The sequence below is a fragment of the Dreissena polymorpha genome, chromosome 7 (genome assembly GCF_020536995.1).
Source record: "Dreissena polymorpha isolate Duluth1 chromosome 7, UMN_Dpol_1.0, whole genome shotgun sequence".
In the NCBI taxonomy this organism is placed as follows: domain Eukaryota; kingdom Metazoa; phylum Mollusca; class Bivalvia; order Myida; family Dreissenidae; genus Dreissena; species Dreissena polymorpha.
In genome coordinates, this window is record NC_068361.1 from 52,130,151 (window position 1) to 52,149,783 (window position 19,633).

Genomic DNA, 19,633 nt, shown 5'->3' on the forward strand with positions numbered 1-19,633 from the left:
CCTTAAAACTATACTGGAGCTGTTTTTACATAGTTCATAATTAAAACATATGTTATACACTTATAAGTTGTACAAACAAAGCATTGCAGACCTATATTAAAATTTAAGATATTAAAACAAGTATAGCACACAATTCATGTTAAAAAGCATATACAAGCACATGCACACTAACTACATAGTACAACAAATAAATAGCACAGATATACACATATATACATGTTTATAACATTTTAAAAACACACAAGAAGGGAGTATAAAAAAGCATATTTAATTACATGAAAAACATCTACATAGCACATATATTCACATATATACATGTTTATTTTTATTTATTATTATTATTTTTTTTTAAACACACAAGAAACTCATATACACTTTATACAAGGATAATAAACAAGGGGTTAACTGACAGATAAATAAATAATATAAGCAGGACAGCAAAAAACAAGCAAGCAAGCAAAAAATGTGAGAAGCAGGTTACTCACACATGGCGCATTTACATTTTGAACCTGTCCAGGTACGGATCAGCCGTACAAAGTCTTTATATTTGTCTTTATATTTGTCGACTGTGCGAATATCCTCTGGGAGGCTGTTCCACACCTGTACAGCCTCAAAACGAAAGGAATGTTTGCCATACCTTGTTGTTCTTACTTGTGGTGTCTCAAGGATGTTTGAAAATCTGAAATTATAGGTAGAGGATTTAACTTTAACCAAGGATTGAAGATATTCTGGGGAAAGATTGTGTATACATTTAAATGTTTCTGACGCAACGAGGCGTAACCTGTTTAAGTGAAGAGTAGTACTGTTAACCTTTTTTAGTAGTGTATCATAACTAGATTCATAGTCATTAAAAACAATTCTTAGGGCTCTGAACTGTATCTTTTCTAGTTTTTCTGTGTTGGATTTGCTACAAAAATGCAATACAAGAGGACAAAAATTAAAATTTGACCGGATAAAAGATTTAAAGATTATTAACCTAGTGCTTACATTCAGGAATTTGCTTAGTCTTTGGAGAACATTTGGCTGCCTTTTTGCATACATTTGTAACCTGTGGATCAAAGTTTAACTGGTAATCAAGTTCCACTCCTAAGAGTTTTACTTTTTGTTCACATTTAATTTCATTTTGACCTATAGTAAATGATTTAACTTCTATATAAGTCTTATTACCTACACATATTGCCTGGAATTTATCGGGGGTTGCCTGCATTTGGTTAATATTGAACCAGTGTATCAGGGATTTAATTTCTGATTCAAATGTTTTCTTAAAGGTATTTAAGTTTTTGTGACTGAAGGAAAGGGTATTGTCGTCTGCATAGTTATACAGGGTTGACTTATCTATAAGTCTGTTTATTAAGTCTGTTATCGTCCATCCTGTTTAAGCGAAACCATTGTTCAATCACTGATTTCCACTGTCGGAAAGTATGGTGGGGTCCATCCCATGTCTTCTGTCACTGCTGCGTTTGGTGTATGTATCCCTACACCTAGGAAGAAGCGACAGGCTTTGTGATGGACGGCATTTATACATGTGAATTCCTGTATTCCCCATTGTGCAGCTCCGTAGCTTATTGTTGGCCACACCATTGTGTCGTATAGCTTAGTAAAGACTTCATAGTCCATTTTACCTACGGGTTTATACTTCGAGATCAGTAATCCTAGCGCTCAAGACGCTGACTGCTACGTGTTTTACGGTTTCAAAATGGTCCAATGTGGCTGAAAGAGAAAGCAAAATATAGCAACATCAATTTCCATCTCGTGCGCCAACTCTCAAATCTTTATAAATGTTGATTTATATATCTTATTAGGGAATATTTTATAGAAGAGCTTCTAAAGGAATCATCCTCTTAAACCACAAAATAGCGTGGCTAGATTGTAAAAATCTTATTAACACTCCAGTCTATTTCAAAAGTGAAGCGGCCAGCAAATCCGTAATCTATGTTTCCGTGTGTTTGCAAATATATAAAAATAACTAACATTAAAAACATGAAACGGACAATAGAGCGTTTAGTTGTATAGTCAACGACATTCGGTTAATCTAATGCATTCACCAAGCGGGTATTGAAGTTGATGTAGCACGTAAAAAGAAAGAATGCTCACCATTCTTCTTCTTGATGCATCTATGACGTAGTTCAGTAAACACACCAACAAAGTTACTAGAGTGACACAAGAAATTATACCGCCCACAATAAATCCAGTGTAAGATGGTTTAACGTCAGTGCACGCTGTAAAAAGAAACACATAGCGCATATGAAAATGACATAAACGCTAGTGTTCATAGTTACATGTTGTACTTTATATTTACATGGTTTAACGATATAGACAAATAACGAAACTAAGATTCATGCGTCATTGCTTGAGCAATAGTCCACGATATCCGCGGATGATATCGATGCAAAGGAAAAATAAATATACTAAAGCCTCATTATATGTAAGGAGTCTCATAAATACTTATCTGCCAAATACATTATGGCTGTCATTACCATTTTGTTTTTGTTTCATGATATGATATGAGTTGTTTTGTGTGTAAGAAAACGCTTTATTTTGATATCATATGCTTTTAGCTTAAACACCAGCTCTTTCAATACATGTAAATATTTACGATTACCGCATAAGACAATGTTTAACAAACATTTACTTACGAACAACCACAAGACGAAAGCTCCCAGCATCAATCCGCGTCTGTGACTATCCTATGGTCGGAAGAAGCATGTTAGACGCTGTACACGTATAGACGTCAGCGTCGCTAATATTTACTGTCAGTATTGTTAACGTCTTAGAGGACCACTGTGCGCTAGATTTCTCGCGTTTCCAAATAACAGATGTATTCGACGGATTGCCAGGGGTTATAGGACAATCGAACTGAAAATGACTGCCTTCCTGAGCCATTTGGTCATTCATGTTTTGAACCTTAGGCCCATCTGCAAATGGCAAAGGAATGTGTTAGCAGGCAATGCATATACGTTTAAACTATGTTTTAATACTAATGTCTTAATATATAAAACACACGAATATAAAAACATAATTGAACCATATTTCGTCAAAGAGGAAGTTTATCTCATATAGGCACATTCTATACCGTGTTGCATTAATAAATGACCGAGATATTTATACTTAATATGGGACTAATCGTTTATATGCCAGGGACGTTAAACATAATTATGACCACTTGAAATTAGGATATGAGGGTGAGAAACAAATCCGCAGCATGCCCAATGCTGTATTATTCACTATTTTTTAACTAACCTTTTCTTCGATTTTATAAACTAAAAGTTATAAAGCATAGTCTCTGTTTGTAGATGTTTACGTTTTCTTTTTTTAAAGGAAGTAACACGATATATATATTTTACTGATTTAAAATGACGGACATTTCTTACGAGTATTATTTGTGATAACAATTTTACACGTACGCAAGACATTCAGGCCCACTCTCCTCTGTGATTCAACTTCGGTAAAGTTATTCATCGCCTTGCAATATATGGCAATGCCGCTGTCATTCCGCCTTGGTAGTATTTGCAATGAACTGATCGTGCCAGATATATTAGTGTGTATGGAGAATTGAGAACTATCCGTGAATTCCATATGGGGAATGCCGGACTTGTGTTCTGCTTTGAACCACCGGACGGTCGTAGCGGGGACTCCCGGCGATGTTTTGCATGTAAATTGGACATATGCGCCTTCTATTACGGATAGTATGCTAAGGTTTGGTGTGACCGTTACCCAGGTTACAAGCTCTGAAATCAGCATTGCCATTGCAAACATTAGTATGCATGAAAAACAACTGTTCTGTCCAAAACTAATGGTGCCTGAAAACAAATCAGTTCGTTTAGTGATCCTCTACTTAATATCTTTACATTTTTGTATATTCTTTTAACAATAGATGCATACGTATGTGAAGTCATGCATTAAGGTAGGACATATTAGTTTACTTTATTTAGGTTTGAACGAATTGAACAATTTTACGATCACTAAGGTTAAATTTCCGTATCAGTATATTACGGATATGTAATATAGAAATGAATGAATCCAAAAGTTCGTCCAATGCGAGTCTTGTTTTAAGTATGGACAATATGAACGTATACATACAAGCTAGAACAATCTGTATTTTATTGCTGCTGTAGGTAACTCCTTTCAGTTCTACTTCACATTTCCAAGATCAGACCGTGTCGTTTGCTTCTACTGACAAAATTGTGCAGACGTATTCAAGGTCATTACGGCAGTCACAGTCCATTGTAGGACTTTGGAGAAGGAAATTGCATTCTGTTATATTGCTGCTCATGGCCACTCGTTCGATATATATCCCAGTCTGGTCCGTCAACCAGTGAACAGAATTGCCGCTTTCGGACAGATGACATCGCATTACCAATTGGTCTCCCTTGCGAACAATGGCTGTATCCATAGATAATGTGACCCGAGCCTCTATTTAAAATATTAGTAATTATTGTGTGAATTTAGCTACAGTTATACAAATAGTTAATGTGAAGGTGATCAACAAACAAATATACAGTTACGTGTTTGGAATCTAAGAGTTTCAGAAAAGACATGACCGGATTTTATATTCAGATCTAAACATTTATTTAACATGACAAAATGACCGTTGATGTGACTTTATTTGAATATATGTTAAAAATGGACCTTCATTATTAAAAACTAAATTTGCGCGCGTTGTTTGTGATTGGTTTACCTGCTCAATATGCAGATATTAATAGAAGTAGCTTTAAGTTGTATTTATCAAACTTAATGATGTACCTTATTTCCAATAATTGAAGAAATCCATAGGCTAAATGTGATGTAAATGTGGCTTGTCTAAAGTGCTTTACATCTCGTTTATTTATGAGTCTATGTTAAATATGATGACAAGTCACAGGCAAGATAGATAATGAACGTTAAATGCATCGCTTTTTAAAAATAGATTATGTATGTGCCATTGTGATTGTAGGCAAGCACTTATGTCACGATCGGAAACACCTACTTAGGTATCTTTGATAACTGAAACTTTAAAACACTTTCTTATAAATAGACAATTGAACAAACATGAAACTAATACATTAAATTGTATCGTATTATACTGTTAACCATTTAGTAATAAGATCGTAATCTGATCGCATTCTGTTCATATATAACATCTATAATTAAGAACACGTAATGCCAGGTATCGAACAGAAGGGAAGGCTAATTCTGCAGGTTTATAATGGATTTCAAGTACATATCGTTGTTTGAGTACAAGTTACATTTTGTTTGTTTGAACAAACATGAAACCAATAAATTATATTTATCGTATTACACTGTTTACCGATGAGTAATACGATAGTAATCTGACGACATCCTGTTGACATATAACGTCTAAAATCAGAGTACACGTAATGCCGGTATCGAAAAGAACGGAAGGCTGATTTTGCAGGTTTATAATGGATTTCAAACGAAGTTACCTTTTGTTTGTTTGTTCGGTTGACATCACATTCCTCCAACTGACTATACGTCATTTCACCCTCTATAGATTGCGATATTTGTATAATATTGTGATAGTTCAATGATCTGCTTACTGCATGTATATTAATGTATAACGCGCAACTACATTCATTTGAAGGAATGCAGAAATGACACAACTAACTATTTAAACACCTCATTCGAATACATTGTAAACTATCATAATAACCCGAACATCATATGCATTTTGTTTTTCCAATAAGACCAGCCAGTGTTTATACAGTTGTTTATGTAACACAGATCAGTGTTAATATTTGATCTCCATGTTTTGATAAGCATATGTGTATGATGTTACCCGCAAAAGTGCTATACGGTTACTTGCAATATTTTTTTTCAAAACGTCTCCGCGTATCTCAACGCGTCAAATACATGGGACTTAAATCTACGAGGGTGTGTATAATAAGTCAAATTAACAGGACCTCAAATGTATGTGAACATGCGCTATTTATATGACACAAGTACACGATAACTGCAAAAATAGTTAATACCTCGCAACTAGTTGAGTTTCAATTAAAGTCTATTGAATGAATGACACAAAAAGTTCTAAAACCGTATTTGAGCAAAAAGTGATGGTTGCCATGTGTGAGTATGAAATAATCTCGTGCACGACATTTGCTCTTAACCATGAAGAATGTTATACATAAAGCAATTCTTGAATAATTAAATTAAAATAATATTCTTTATTTTTAGACTTAAGTCTAAGAATAGTACAGTTAATAGGTGCCCAGATATGGTTTAACAATGCGCGTGTATGTAATCCTTGTGCCCGTGTTCTCTCATTTTAGATATGGTTCCAGTATAAGAGTGCGTGGAACAAGAAGATGCTGCTCCATGGGGCCAAGGGACGCATATCAACAAGAAAGGTAAGCTGTCTAGAAAGGGATCTAGCGTCCATATTCATCACACCAGTTTTACACTATTGCATTCTTGGAATATTGAATAACTAATATAAACCCAATACAAAGATTAGGTGTTTTCAAAAATCAAACTGGTACCTATGTTTATTATTCCATTATTAAATTGTTTTGCGGTCTTCTAGAACTGGTTTATTACCAAGTTTAATTTTTACATTTAAGCAATATCGAATCTGTGTGCAAACTTATCGAAAATTATTTATTCTCAATTTCGCTTTCTCCATTTCTACTTTTTGTGAAATGCCCTCGTGATCTCTAATCTTAAAAGGTGTTCTTAAGAAGAGCATCCTAAAAAATGTAATGTTGAACATAAAAGGTCTGATTACACCAGATAAGAAGTTGGTCAATAATTAAATCTATCAATACAAAATGATATTGTTTGTCGGCGCACATATATACTTTTTCTTCATTGTCCAGGCAATTCGCGGCCTCTGTGGGTGTCCGTTCCTCGTAGTCCAGGGCCGTCGCAGTTTGTGGAGTAAAAGACAGTCGGCACCAGTCACCAATTTTGTCGCACACGATACTGTTTTTTTGCACTCGTTATTGTTTAATTATGTGCAGTTTTACTTGTTCGCCAATGAGCAATCGTCTACAAGACTGTTGTGATTAAAGCATTAAATTATTATTGTTTATTTCCTTTTGTAAATGTGCGTCTGTGAACGTGTATATAGATTTGTGAAAGGCATCACCGTATTCAAAATCGTTATTTATTATTTCAGTCTTCATATATGTGTGTTCTATTTGGCATATGTTAATAAACAATGTTCCCAAACTCTACGTGATGCCAGCTTGTCAGATCCGAAGGAAGGGTACTTAAGCTTTTTACATTCAGTTTTTGCTATAGTGTGTATGCAAATAATTCTTCTGAAATAACGTTACACTCTGAAACTCGTTGATTTATTGATTCAGGTGTGTATTTTGAGTTTTTTTTTACGTTTGCACCGGTGTAGCGTGAATATGGTCAGATCGTGAGATCTGTCAGATAAACCGGAAATCTGACGATTCTCACAGTACCCCCGTGAGATTGCTCAGATCAGTCGCCGTGAAAAATGTCAAATAATATTTTACGAATGGTTGTTTATATTCAAATTCATTTCGCGTTTTAACACCTTGCAATTATTTTCGGAAATCTTTTTTTCGGACGGTGAACGTAAAGACGTTGTTCACAACAAAGATATCAAAACAGTAGTTCTAACACCATGCACACATTTGATTTTTTAAACGATGTTCTTTTCAAATGTTATATATATCGATTATGTACATGCATTATGTTGTAAAGAAATAGGTTAATGTGTACTTTATGGTGTTGCAGTGTTTTAATAGAAATATATAACATTGATTTAAGAAAATATTTTCAGAATATATATATATATATATATATATATATATATATATATATATATATATTATTTCAGATAAAAAATGTAAAAAAATGATTATAAACAAAATTCAATTCCAGAAATGTATAATCATAAACGTTGTTTTTATCATTATTTTAGCTAATTCACATGTACACTCAATTCAAGAAAATTATTGTATTATAATATATTTCACACAATCAAAGTTAACACTATCATCATTTATTTACTCTGTCAATAAGCTCCATTGGACATTGTCGGTTTTGCTAGGGTACTGCTTAAAAGTACCCCGGGTACTCTTAAGTATTCTTAACTGTACCCCGGTTACACTAAATATACTAAAATGTACCGTCTGCCTGTCTGTCAGTGCAGTCTCTCACAAACTTGTCAGGGCTTCTTCTCAGAAACTCAATATAAGTTTTCAACATGAAACTTTATGTGTGTATAAATATTGCTGAGGAGAGGTGCCATGCACAAGAACCATAACCCGTCGCTTTCTGAAATAAGAGTGATTGCTCTTTGTTGTTTTGGTATGATGTTACTAGGGCTATATCTCAGATACTATACAAGATTTTAACATGAAACTTCATGGATGTATAATTATCAATGCACAAGAGCCATAACCGTATACTTTCTTACATAACGGTTATTGCCCTTTCTTGTTATTGTTTTTGTATGATGTAACTTTTCAGGGCTATATCTCATAAATAGAACCATAACCCTTCACTTTATTAAATAAGAGTTATTGCCCATTGTTTTTATGTTGTAACTTTTAAATAAGTGAGAAAGGGTACAACCCTTCAAATAACCTTTTCTGTAAATTCTGCACCCATCAATAATCAAAATTTATTTTGCGGGGAATATCAATTTAATGAATTTGCTTGTTATTATTAGTCTAAAGGTGGAAATGGACTTAACATTTTAAATAGCATTGATAATATAAGACACAACAGGCTCATCAGTCCTCAGTATTATGTTTGCATAATATTCTTAAGTCGGTTACTGGCCTAGGTCAAAATATAGTTGAAGTTTATCACCTTTTGAGGTGGTCTAAAAATCCTCACCACCTAGTAGATAAGTCTACAAAGTATTTTAAAACCGGTTCATGAACATGAAATAATAAGTCAATTCCGCCATCGGTATTATTTATTTTAAGTCAATATGTTCTTGGAATCTTAAGGCACACATTTAAAAATACATCACCATAAATAAATAAATATTTAGGTCAATTGTGATTCTGTCAAGCAATGATTATCATATCAATTATTATCTCCAGAGTTTGTTTTTTCTGGACCTTATAATAATCTAACCATCTGCATTATTTTTGCCAAACAGTTGGTTTTGCGATTTGAGCACCACAATCATCAATATTTCGTGTGTGGATAAGATGTTATAAAAAAATTAGGATTTATTTATAGAACCTTTAAGTTTCATTTTGCTGTACTTGTTTAGGAGATGTGTAATACCAACTGGCTACTTCTGTTTTTAGAAATAAAAGGCACAGAAGGATTTTATTAATATTTTGTGGAGTTCTCACATTAATCGAGCCCAAAGCACTTCCTGCTACAAAAACATATTTTCGAGCAACAACACATATTGATAATATACTATTGGTTTATTAAGACATCAACAATAATCAACATGTATGCATGAGCACATATAGTAATTATGATTCATATACATTAATAAATGTTACAGTTGTCTGTACCCAAATAACATGGTGTTATTAATACTTCATTATGTTAATTGATGATTTTTTTATATCCTCTGATTATCCATTATTAAGTGGTCAAAATGAGAAATGCATTTCTAATTGAATCACATGTTATTAAAACCATCAATAGAAATTACACATGCAGTTACAACCAGCTGCAAACAAATTTTTGTTTCTTACATGATTACTGATTCGTGTGAAGGATAGGAAACTACACACATAGTGAATGAAATATTATCAATGTGCACTTATCAACATTTGTCTTTGATTTAATCTATCTTGAATAATGCATACTTTTTAACATGAAAATCTCAATTTCCAACAAAACACTAAATTAAAGGTTACAGGAAGGTGGTAAAAAATACATATATTCAGTTACAAAGCAAGGAATTGAAAAATATCTGTACATTCAAGTTAACTATAAAACATGGCATCACTTTAAAATCAGTATCAATATCACCTAAAATCCGCAAATGTTCAGTAAGATTGCCTTTTTAAACAAACAATTATAATTGCCCTAAAATGAGTGATTTAACAATATACATAGAACTATCATGAACCATTTTCAACATTTACTTTGTTGTTCTATAATTTAAATAAATATGCAATTCAAAATTATTTATGCAGGTAAACCATGTACACACAAAATTTTAGTGCCCATCTTTACTTTTTCGTATTCGGTGTATTTGACCTTGATTTAGTTTTAAAGCCTCATTAATGAAGGAGCTGACTGGACAAACACTTAGCTTTTCTGTAAAACTGCAAATACATTGTATTGTATTTACTCTGCCGACTCCTGTTTGAAGCTTTAAGCATTTTTCTTCTGATTCCACTGCTGATTCCACAAATATTTTTAAGTTGTTGAGACACTCCAGACTTCAAAACCTGTCCACTCATTGTTTTTAGAGTTGCAATATTCCCTTTAATATTGTCTACAACATATGGTCCAGTGTATTTTTTTCAAGATTTCCTTTGGCTTTTCTCGCCGCCCTCGAAGCATTGAACTTAAACACCCTAGCCACAACATGTATTTGATTAAATTTTCTTTTTTTGTTGTTGGCTTGAATTAAGTCTTTTTGGCTTTAGACATATTGTCCAGTACAACTTTTCCTGCGGTTTCTGTTTGTTGCTTTCGCACACTGGATTGTTTTTCAATCATGTCTGGGTCGGACAATACACCTATTATGTCCTGATGAAAAAAAGACAAATGCACATCATAAAACAATCCACCAATTAAGAAATGTGTCCACAGCACACGGATGCCCTCAACTGTAACTTTGTCACTGCATAAAAGTATAACTGTGTAAATGTTTTTGAGAAATACAGCGCGTACATTTAATTAAACTATTAGTTTGCTGCATAAAAGGTGTTCAATATTTAAATTTTGTTGTTTGTTACATATGTCATCTGCTGCAGTTTGTAGATATTTTTTCGCTGTAAAAATAACTATCGTGTTTTCTATATATCACCCTCTTTATTTTTTCATATTTAATACATTTTCAGAATTAAAATACTGCTTTGAAGTAGACAAAAAAAAGCGGACACCATGCTTAATCCTTAAAATGTACTAAGTGACCCCGTGACCTAGTTTTTGACCCGGCATGACCCAGATTCGAACTTGACCTAGATATTGTCTTGATACAACTTCTTACCAAGTTTAGTAAAGGTCAGATGAAAACTACTTCAATTAAAGAGCGGACACCATGCTAAATCCTTGAAATGCACTAAGTGACCCAGTGACCTAGTTTTTGACCCGGCATGACTCATATTCGAACTTGACCTAGATATTGTCTTGATATAACTTCTGACCAAGTTTAGTAAAGATCAGATGAAACCTACTTCAATTAGAGAGCGGACACCATGCTAATTCCTTGAAATGCACTGAGTGACCCCGTGACCTAGATTTTGACCCGGCATGACCCATATTCGAACTTGACCTAGATATTGTCTGGATACAACTTCTGACCAAGTTTGGTAAAGATCGGATGAAAACTTTTTGAATTAGAGAGCGGACACGAAAAGAGTGACCGACAGACCGATGGACAGTGCGAAAACTATATACCCCCTTTTCTTCGAAATGGGGCATAAAAAAAGGAACAAGTATTGTTCATAATTTTTTTGCTTTTGCTGATTAATATTACATTTGCGTAACAAACAATAGTCTTTTTACTCTTCTAAAGAACACTTCTTAACAAATATACTTCTTTATTTCGAATGAAACATACCAGTACTTGATTTAAGAAGGAGAAAATAGTCCATTATATGTCAATATCCAGAATTGTTTTCCTTTCAGTTTGACAAAACATAAAACATAATTTTTGTTTCCCTGTTTGTTTCCAAAGTGAGTGTTTATTCATAAGTGTAGTTGATGAAATTTTGAGCAAAAGATATAACTTATTATGTAGACAGAACAAGAAATATATCGTTGTAAAAGAAAAAGCACATAAATTGAACATACAACATAAAAGTTGACGTAATTATTAAATATTTCTAGAGAAATCCTTATTCTAAACACTTATAATTTAGGTGGTGATCAAGAAATATACTCGTTGTTTAACAAGTATGGCCCTGAATTGCTCACCTGAGTTTGAGGTAACCAAATAATCAAAACTTGACCTAGTGACCTAGTTTTTGGATACACATGACTTGGATTAGGTATTTTCAAAAATAATATTTCGTCAAGATTGGGTCATAAATGTGGCCACTATAGAAGTCACAAGATTTTGGTAAAATTTAAACAGTTGACCCGGTTTTTGGACTCACTGACCCAGATTTGAACTCGGCCTGGATATTGTCAAGATTCTAACCAAGTTTCGTAAAGATTTAGCCATGAAACTAGGGAGTTCACAAACCTTTTCTTTAATTTTACCTAGTGACTTAATTCTTGACCTCTGGCAACTTAGTTTCAAACTTGGTAAAAATATAATAGGGACACATTTTTTACCAGGTTTCAGGAAGATTGGACAATAAATGTGGCCTGAAAGGGAAGGTTCACGAGGTAATTATGATGACGCATTACCAACGACAAACAAAAGGTGATTGAACAAGAGATGTATTCGTCAGAAACACAATGCCCCCTATTGCGCCGCTTTGAAATAAAATTTAAATATATCATAAGGCAGGTTTAGAAATTATCTCCCTTGTATAGCTTATTACTTCCCTTGGATTGTATTTTTTTCTTTTAAGGAAGACCGTGACCTTAAAATTTGGTTTTATTATATCTTTAAAAAAAATATTACTTCCCTTGTGGAATTGATATGTACATGCCAAAAAATATAAAATAGCAATTATCTCCCTTAAAAGCTTGTTATTTCCCTTGGATTTAGTTTTTTGACCTTTGACCTTGAAGGATGACCTTGACCTTTCACCACTCAAAATGTGCAGCTTCATGAGATACACATGCATGTCAAATATCAAGTTGCTATCTTCAATATTGCAAAAGTTATGGAAAACGTTAATATTTTGTTTCGGACAGACTAACATACTGACTGACACACTGACGGACAGTCCAACTGCTATATGCCACCCTACCGGGGGCATAAATAGCTCAGCATGTGCTCGTAGTTCTGAGGTGAGCTAAAAATGTATAAAATTTAAGCACTTGTTTGGTATTTTTGGTTTTGACCAACCAGGAGGGGCAGGAGGGATTAACCAATAAGAGAGTGCTATGCTGCCCCCTTCTTTTGCACTCTAGGGCTTTCCATAACAAGGATATGTTAAAGAATGTGGGACTTACACAATTAAATTGACACAGGATATGGAAAACATTAAATCTTCATCTAAACTCCTGTCAGCAACATATTAAGTATGTAATCAAAGATGCTTAATTTACATACATCAAGAGCCACAGTCTGCAACTGACTCGGGTACATCGCTTCCCGTCCGTACAGAAGGAAGAATGGGCTGAATTTTGTTGACGACTGTTTTTTGGTCCGAATTACGAAAAGAACCTCATCAAGCCTTTCATTCCAATCGTTCTGTACGTCGTTGACTAATTTGCTTAAGGCCCTTTAACAAAAATCAGACAATTAGTGAGGTTTTAACAAATCAGAAGCACATAAAGTGATATTGAACACTATTCTGGTATTAATTATGCAACTTAATGAATTCAATGAAAATTTTTAAGACAATATTTACGCTCCCTACACATATTGTACAGAATCGATATTGAACCAGCTAAAGTCTTCAGGGTAGAAATCCAAATCTTCAAGGCTTCGTTAGAATTACATGTACCAGCAATTGAGGAGGAACCTATCTCTCTTTATGATTAATTTTGGAAAATCTTGTGTGTAAATTTAAGGGTGAGCAAGGCCCAGTACACACACAAAGACAAAACAGATTGGCAAATGCTTGGTTAAAATTTATAGTGAATAATAAGCAAAAACACAGTCACATCTCAGTGATAAACAGTTTGAAATTTACCGTTTGATTGGTCCTTTCATCAAGGCCGTTTGTTTGTGGGTGGTATGCAGCTGTTACTTTGTGTTCAATGTCCCACGTTAAGCACAACTCTTGATTTATCTGAAAAACAAAATAAGCCAAACATATAATGTCGTCCGTTCACCTGTTAATAAAACAGAGCAAGAGCTGTCACCATAGGATGACTTATGCCCCCTATAAATGCTTGATATTATGAAGTTATGAGCTTTTTTCGAAACCTAAACGCAGATTTCGAAACCTAAACGCGGACCGTAAGTTTAAGGTCAAGGTCAAGTAAAAATTTGTGTGCGTAGGGAAAGGCCTTGTCTATATACACATGCATACCAAATATGAAGGTTATATCTCAAGAAGATAGAAGTTTTGAGCATTTTTCGAAACCTAAACGCAAAGTGTGGCGGAAAGACGGACATACAGACACACAGTCAAATCACTATATGCCCCCTTTTCTTCATTATTATATAAAGAGAGATGGTCTGACAAATCTCACGGGCAGTAATTATCAATGTATTCATAAGAAAGGCAAGTGCGCACTACCACCTTCATCATAATCATTATTGCATGCTTGGAGTTGGTCTGACAAATCTCACAGGCAGTTATACTCATGTTATCATGAGAAAGGCCAGTCACCACCACTACCACATTTATTATCATCATTATGGCATACATAGAGTTGGTCTGACAAATCTCACGGGATGTAATTATCAATGTATTCATGAGAAAAGCAAGTGCGCACTACCACCTTCATCATAATCATTATTGCATATATAGAGTTGGTCTGACAAATCACATAGGCACTTATAATCAAGCAATCAAGAGAACGACAAGTCACCACCTTTACCACCTTTATAATCATCATTATTGCATAAAGAGAATTGATTTGACAAACCTCACAGGCAGTTATACTCGTGTTATCATGAGAAAGACAAGTCACCATCACTACCATCTTCATCATCATCATTATTGCATGCTTGGAGTTGGTCTGACAAATCTCACAGGCAGTTATACTCATGTTATCATGAGAAAGGCCAGTCACCACCGCTACAACCTTTATCATCATCATTATTGAATACATAGAGTTGGTCTGACAAATCTCACGGGATGTAATTATCAATGTATTCATGAGAAAGGCAAATAACCGCCACTACCACCTTCATCATAATCTTTATTGCATACAGAGAGTTAGTCTGACAAATCTCACAGGCACTTATAATCATGTAATCAAGAGAAAGACAAGTCACCACCTACACCACCTTTATCATCATCATTGTTGCATACATAGAGTAAGTCTGACAAATCTCACAGGATGTAATTATCAATGTATTCATGAGAAAGGAAAGTAACTGCCACTACCACCTTCATCATAATCATTATTGCATACAGAGAGTTGATCTGACATCTCACAGGATGTAATAATCATGTTATCATGAGAAAGACAAGTCACCACCCATACCACCTTTATCATCATCATTATTGCATACAGAGAGTTGATCTGACAAACCTCACAGGCAGTTATACTTGTGTTATCATGAGAAAGACAAGTCACTATCACTACCACCTTCATCATCATCATTATTGCATGCTTAGAGTTGGTCTGACAAATCTCACAGGCAGTAATACTCATGTTATCATGAGAAAGGCCAGTTACCACCGCTACCACCTTTTTCATCATCATTATTGCATACATAGAGTTGGTCTGACAAATCTCACGGGAAGTAATTATCAATGTATTCATGAGAACGGCAAGTAACCGCCACTACCACCTTCATTATAATCTTTATTGCATACAGAGAGTTGGTCTGACAAATTTCACAGGCACTTATAATCATGTAATCAAGAGAAAGACAAGTCACCACCTTCCTGTACACCACCTTTATCATCATCATTATTGCATACATAAAATTGGTCTGACAAATCTCTCGGGATATAATTATCAATGTATTCATGAGAAAGGCAAGTAACTGCCACTACCACCTTCATCATAATCATTATTGCATACAGAGAGTTGGTCTGACATATCTCACAGGATGTAATAATCATGTTATCATGAGAAAGACATGTCACCACCTATACCAACTTTATCATCATCATTATTGCAAACAGATAGTTGATCTGATAAACCTCACGGGCAAACTTATACTCATGATATCATGAGAAAAAGTCACCATCACTACCTCCTCATCATCATCATTATTGCATGCTTAAAGTTGGTCTTAAAAATCTCACAGGCAGTTATACTCGTGTTATCATAAGAAGGACAAGTCACCATCACTACCCCCTCATCATCATCATTATTGCATGCTTGGAGTTGGTCTGACAAATCTCACAGAAAGTTATACTCGTGTTATTGTGAGAAAGACGTTAGTCACCACTAACCACCTTTATCATCATCATTATTGCATACATAGAGTTGATCTGATAAACCTCACAGGCAGTTATACTTGTGTTATGAGAACGACAAGTCACCATTACTACCACCTTCATCATCATCAATATTTCATGCTTAGAGTTGGTCTGACAAATCTCACAGACAGTTATACTCATGTTATCGTAAGAAAGGCCAGTCACCACCACTACCACATTTATCATCATCATTATTGCATACATAGAGTTGGTCTGACAAATCTCATGGGCAGTGATAATCATGTTATCATGAAAAAGGCCAGTCACCACCACTACCACCTTTATCATCATCATTATTGCATACATAGATTGGTCCGACAAATCTCACAGGCAGTAATAAACATGTAATCATTTATATGATTACAAAGACAAGTTACCACTACTTTTACTTTTATCATCATCATTATTGCATACATAGAGTTGGTCTGACAATACTAATGGACAGTAAATATAATGTTTTTATGAGAAAGACAAGTCACCCTCACTACCATCATCATCATAATCATTATTGCATACAAAGAGTTGGTCTGACAAATCTCACAGGCAGTAATAAACTTATACATGTAATAACTAGAAATGGCGCGGTAGAGGCCGACGAGTATCCCCACACCGCATGTTTGACCCAGGGGCGCTCCAGGGTTGGTAATGGGGCCATGCATAGTTGAGATTGACCGAATTGTCATAAGAGAAGTTCAGTATCAATAAGAAGTGTAGAAATGAAGAAGTTATAGTAGAAGGCAATTTTGGGTGGGTGTGGTCTTTGTTAGCGGGGCGCCCCAGGGTTGGTAATGGGGCCAGGCATAGTTGACATTGACCATATTGTAATAAGAGAGGTTCAGTATCAATTTGCAGTAAATCGGTGTAAAAATGAAGAAGTGAATGTAAAATAGCCTACAAAAATGAATGAAAATCTCTGACCCGGCCCCACCCCAACCCCCATAACTTTTGACCCAGGGGTCAGATAAAAAAAATCCAAATAGTGCAGGGTCGCACATATGCTCGTAGCTACCATGTGCACATATGCTCGTAGCTGCCATGTGTGACAGTTTCAAGGTTCTTAACCAACAATTTGCTTGATAAAGATCTCTTTATCACAACTGTCTATAGGTGAATATCTTCACTAATGAATGATCATTTTAATAAGGCAGTGGTATGGCAAGCGAAATGCACATTAATTCCTTAAACCACGGTTTAATAGTTAACTATATATTTCAAAGAGCCGTTTGCACATGAAGTCCTTAAACCGGGGTTCAAGACTTGGAACCGCGGTTCAAAGTGTGTCTAAAAGTAGATACAAATCTGTTATCTGAAACAACCAATCAGCGGGGCTTAAACCACAATTAGAAGGTAAATACCGCGACTTCATTGGTCATCTCTTAACTATAGGGTTAAGATACTTTGAACTGCGGTTCAAAGTCCTAAACTGTGGTTAAGAGGCGCGGAATGCACATTAATTATTTAACAGTCAATTGTATAGTTAAGAAACTTTGAACCCGAGTTCAAAGTGCCGTTTGCACATTAATTCCTTATTGGTTCTCTCTTCACTATAGGGTTAAGAGACTTTGAACTGCGGTTCAAAGTCTTAAACTGCGGTTTAAAGTCTTAAACTGCGGTTCAAAGTCTTAAACTGGGGTTAAGACGCGCGGAATGCACATTTATTATTTAACAGTTATCTATTTATTCCTTAAACCCGAGTTCAAGAGTTTGAACCGCGGTTCAAAGTGCGTCTAAAAAAGATACAAATCTCTTATCTACATAATTCAGAGACAACCAATCAGCGGAGGTTAAACCACAATCAGAAGGCAAATGTCACAGTTTCATTGGTCGTTTCTTAACTATAGAGTTAAGAGACTTTGAAACGCGGTTCAAAGTCTGGAACCCGGGTTTAAGGAATTAATGTACAATGTACAATGCGTATTTAAATACTACATAACTGTGATTTATATTAATTGCTGTATTTGTTGTTTGGCGAAATAAATTACATTTTCATATCTCCCTTTTTTACACCCTTTATATACTATGCACAAATTGGAATTTCACTATCTAAGTAGCTAAAACAAATGCACTAATTATCTTGCGTGACGTTCATGTAGCAAAAAACAATTACCATCTAATCAGCCTGCGTGGTAGCACACAATTTTAAGTACATGTATTCAGTGCTCCAGCTAGGCCTAAATTGAAGGGCGCCCCGCCCTGCCCTCCCGAACCTGGGCCCTGCCCTTCCTAGGGCCCCCCCTGCCCTTAAAAAATATTATTATTTATTTTTTATTTTTTTATATATGATGATGAAAAAATCTCTTATTACCTAATTACGATACATTATACATGTAATTAATTTATTCCTCATTGTAGACATTATATTTAAATTGTTTAATAATAATGGGAATATTATATTCTAACAATTATTAATAACACATATATTAACATGCAAGAGGAAGCATTCCAGAAACGCCCGCGCGCTCGAAAGTGCCCTTTTGACAAAATACTGCGTGTCCAAAGTGCATTTTTGACAAAAAAGCCCCCCCTGCCCTTTTCAAATCCTAGCTGGAGGACTGTGTATTAGCACGTGTTCTCATGATGCATGGCAAAGAAATCTGCATGTAGATCAATAACTAATCAATATATTTATTTGTTATAATAGCCGTATGGCTAAACATTCCCTATAGAAAAGGCTAAACGTACAGAGCAGTACGACAAGCCAATATAGGCTAGTCGTACGGCCCCGTATGGCTAGCTTATATAAAGTATATTGGCAAGTCGTACACGGCCGTACGGCTAGCCACTTTCTTTTAACAAACAATTTATAAAATATCTAATCTTTGACTTATCCTTATTTCCTAGAATTTTACATTTTATTTGGATTTTTTGAAATATACAGTTGCCAACTTTGCTACACATGTTGTGTAGATGAAAATAATTTGGAAAATATTCACTAACGCTCGATTGGTCATTGTCGGCTCGGGTACTACTTACATGTACCCCGGGTACTCTTAATTATACTAACATGTACCCCGAGTACGGTAAATAAACGAAATCGTACCCGTTCGATATTAGACTGTACCCGAGTTGTATTCCCGCCTAAAATCCGATGTCGTAAAACGCGCTACCGATTATTTTAAACAAACTTATCTTTAAAAAAACTGTGTCAACAGGCTTTTTGAGTATGAGTTTCGATAATATAGAGGCCATTTTACAGAAAAATAGACATAAATATGAATATAATTAATATTTAAAAAAAAATCTGACAACGTCTGATTTAGCGTTAAATTTCCCGGGTACGTTTAAGTATATTTACCGTACCCGGGGTACATGTAAGTATACTTAAG

At 34.8% G+C, this 19,633-nt stretch overlaps 1 protein-coding gene across 1 annotated transcript in view; it reads right to left on the reverse strand.

The window, feature by feature from the left end:
- Positions 1-339: 339 nt before the first annotated feature.
- The window catches only part of LOC127838111 (cell adhesion molecule 1-like), a 33,746-nt gene continuing 14,452 nt past the window's right edge, over positions 340-19,633 (reverse strand). Inside the window, exons 5-6 of the mRNA XM_052365681.1 lie at positions 2,095-2,219; positions 340-1,710 (exon numbers count right to left, since the gene is read on the reverse strand). Of these exons, the coding sequence (XP_052221641.1) occupies positions 1,684-1,710; positions 2,095-2,219 (152 nt within the window). The 3' untranslated portion in view covers positions 340-1,683. The remainder of the gene's footprint in view (positions 1,711-2,094; positions 2,220-19,633) is intronic.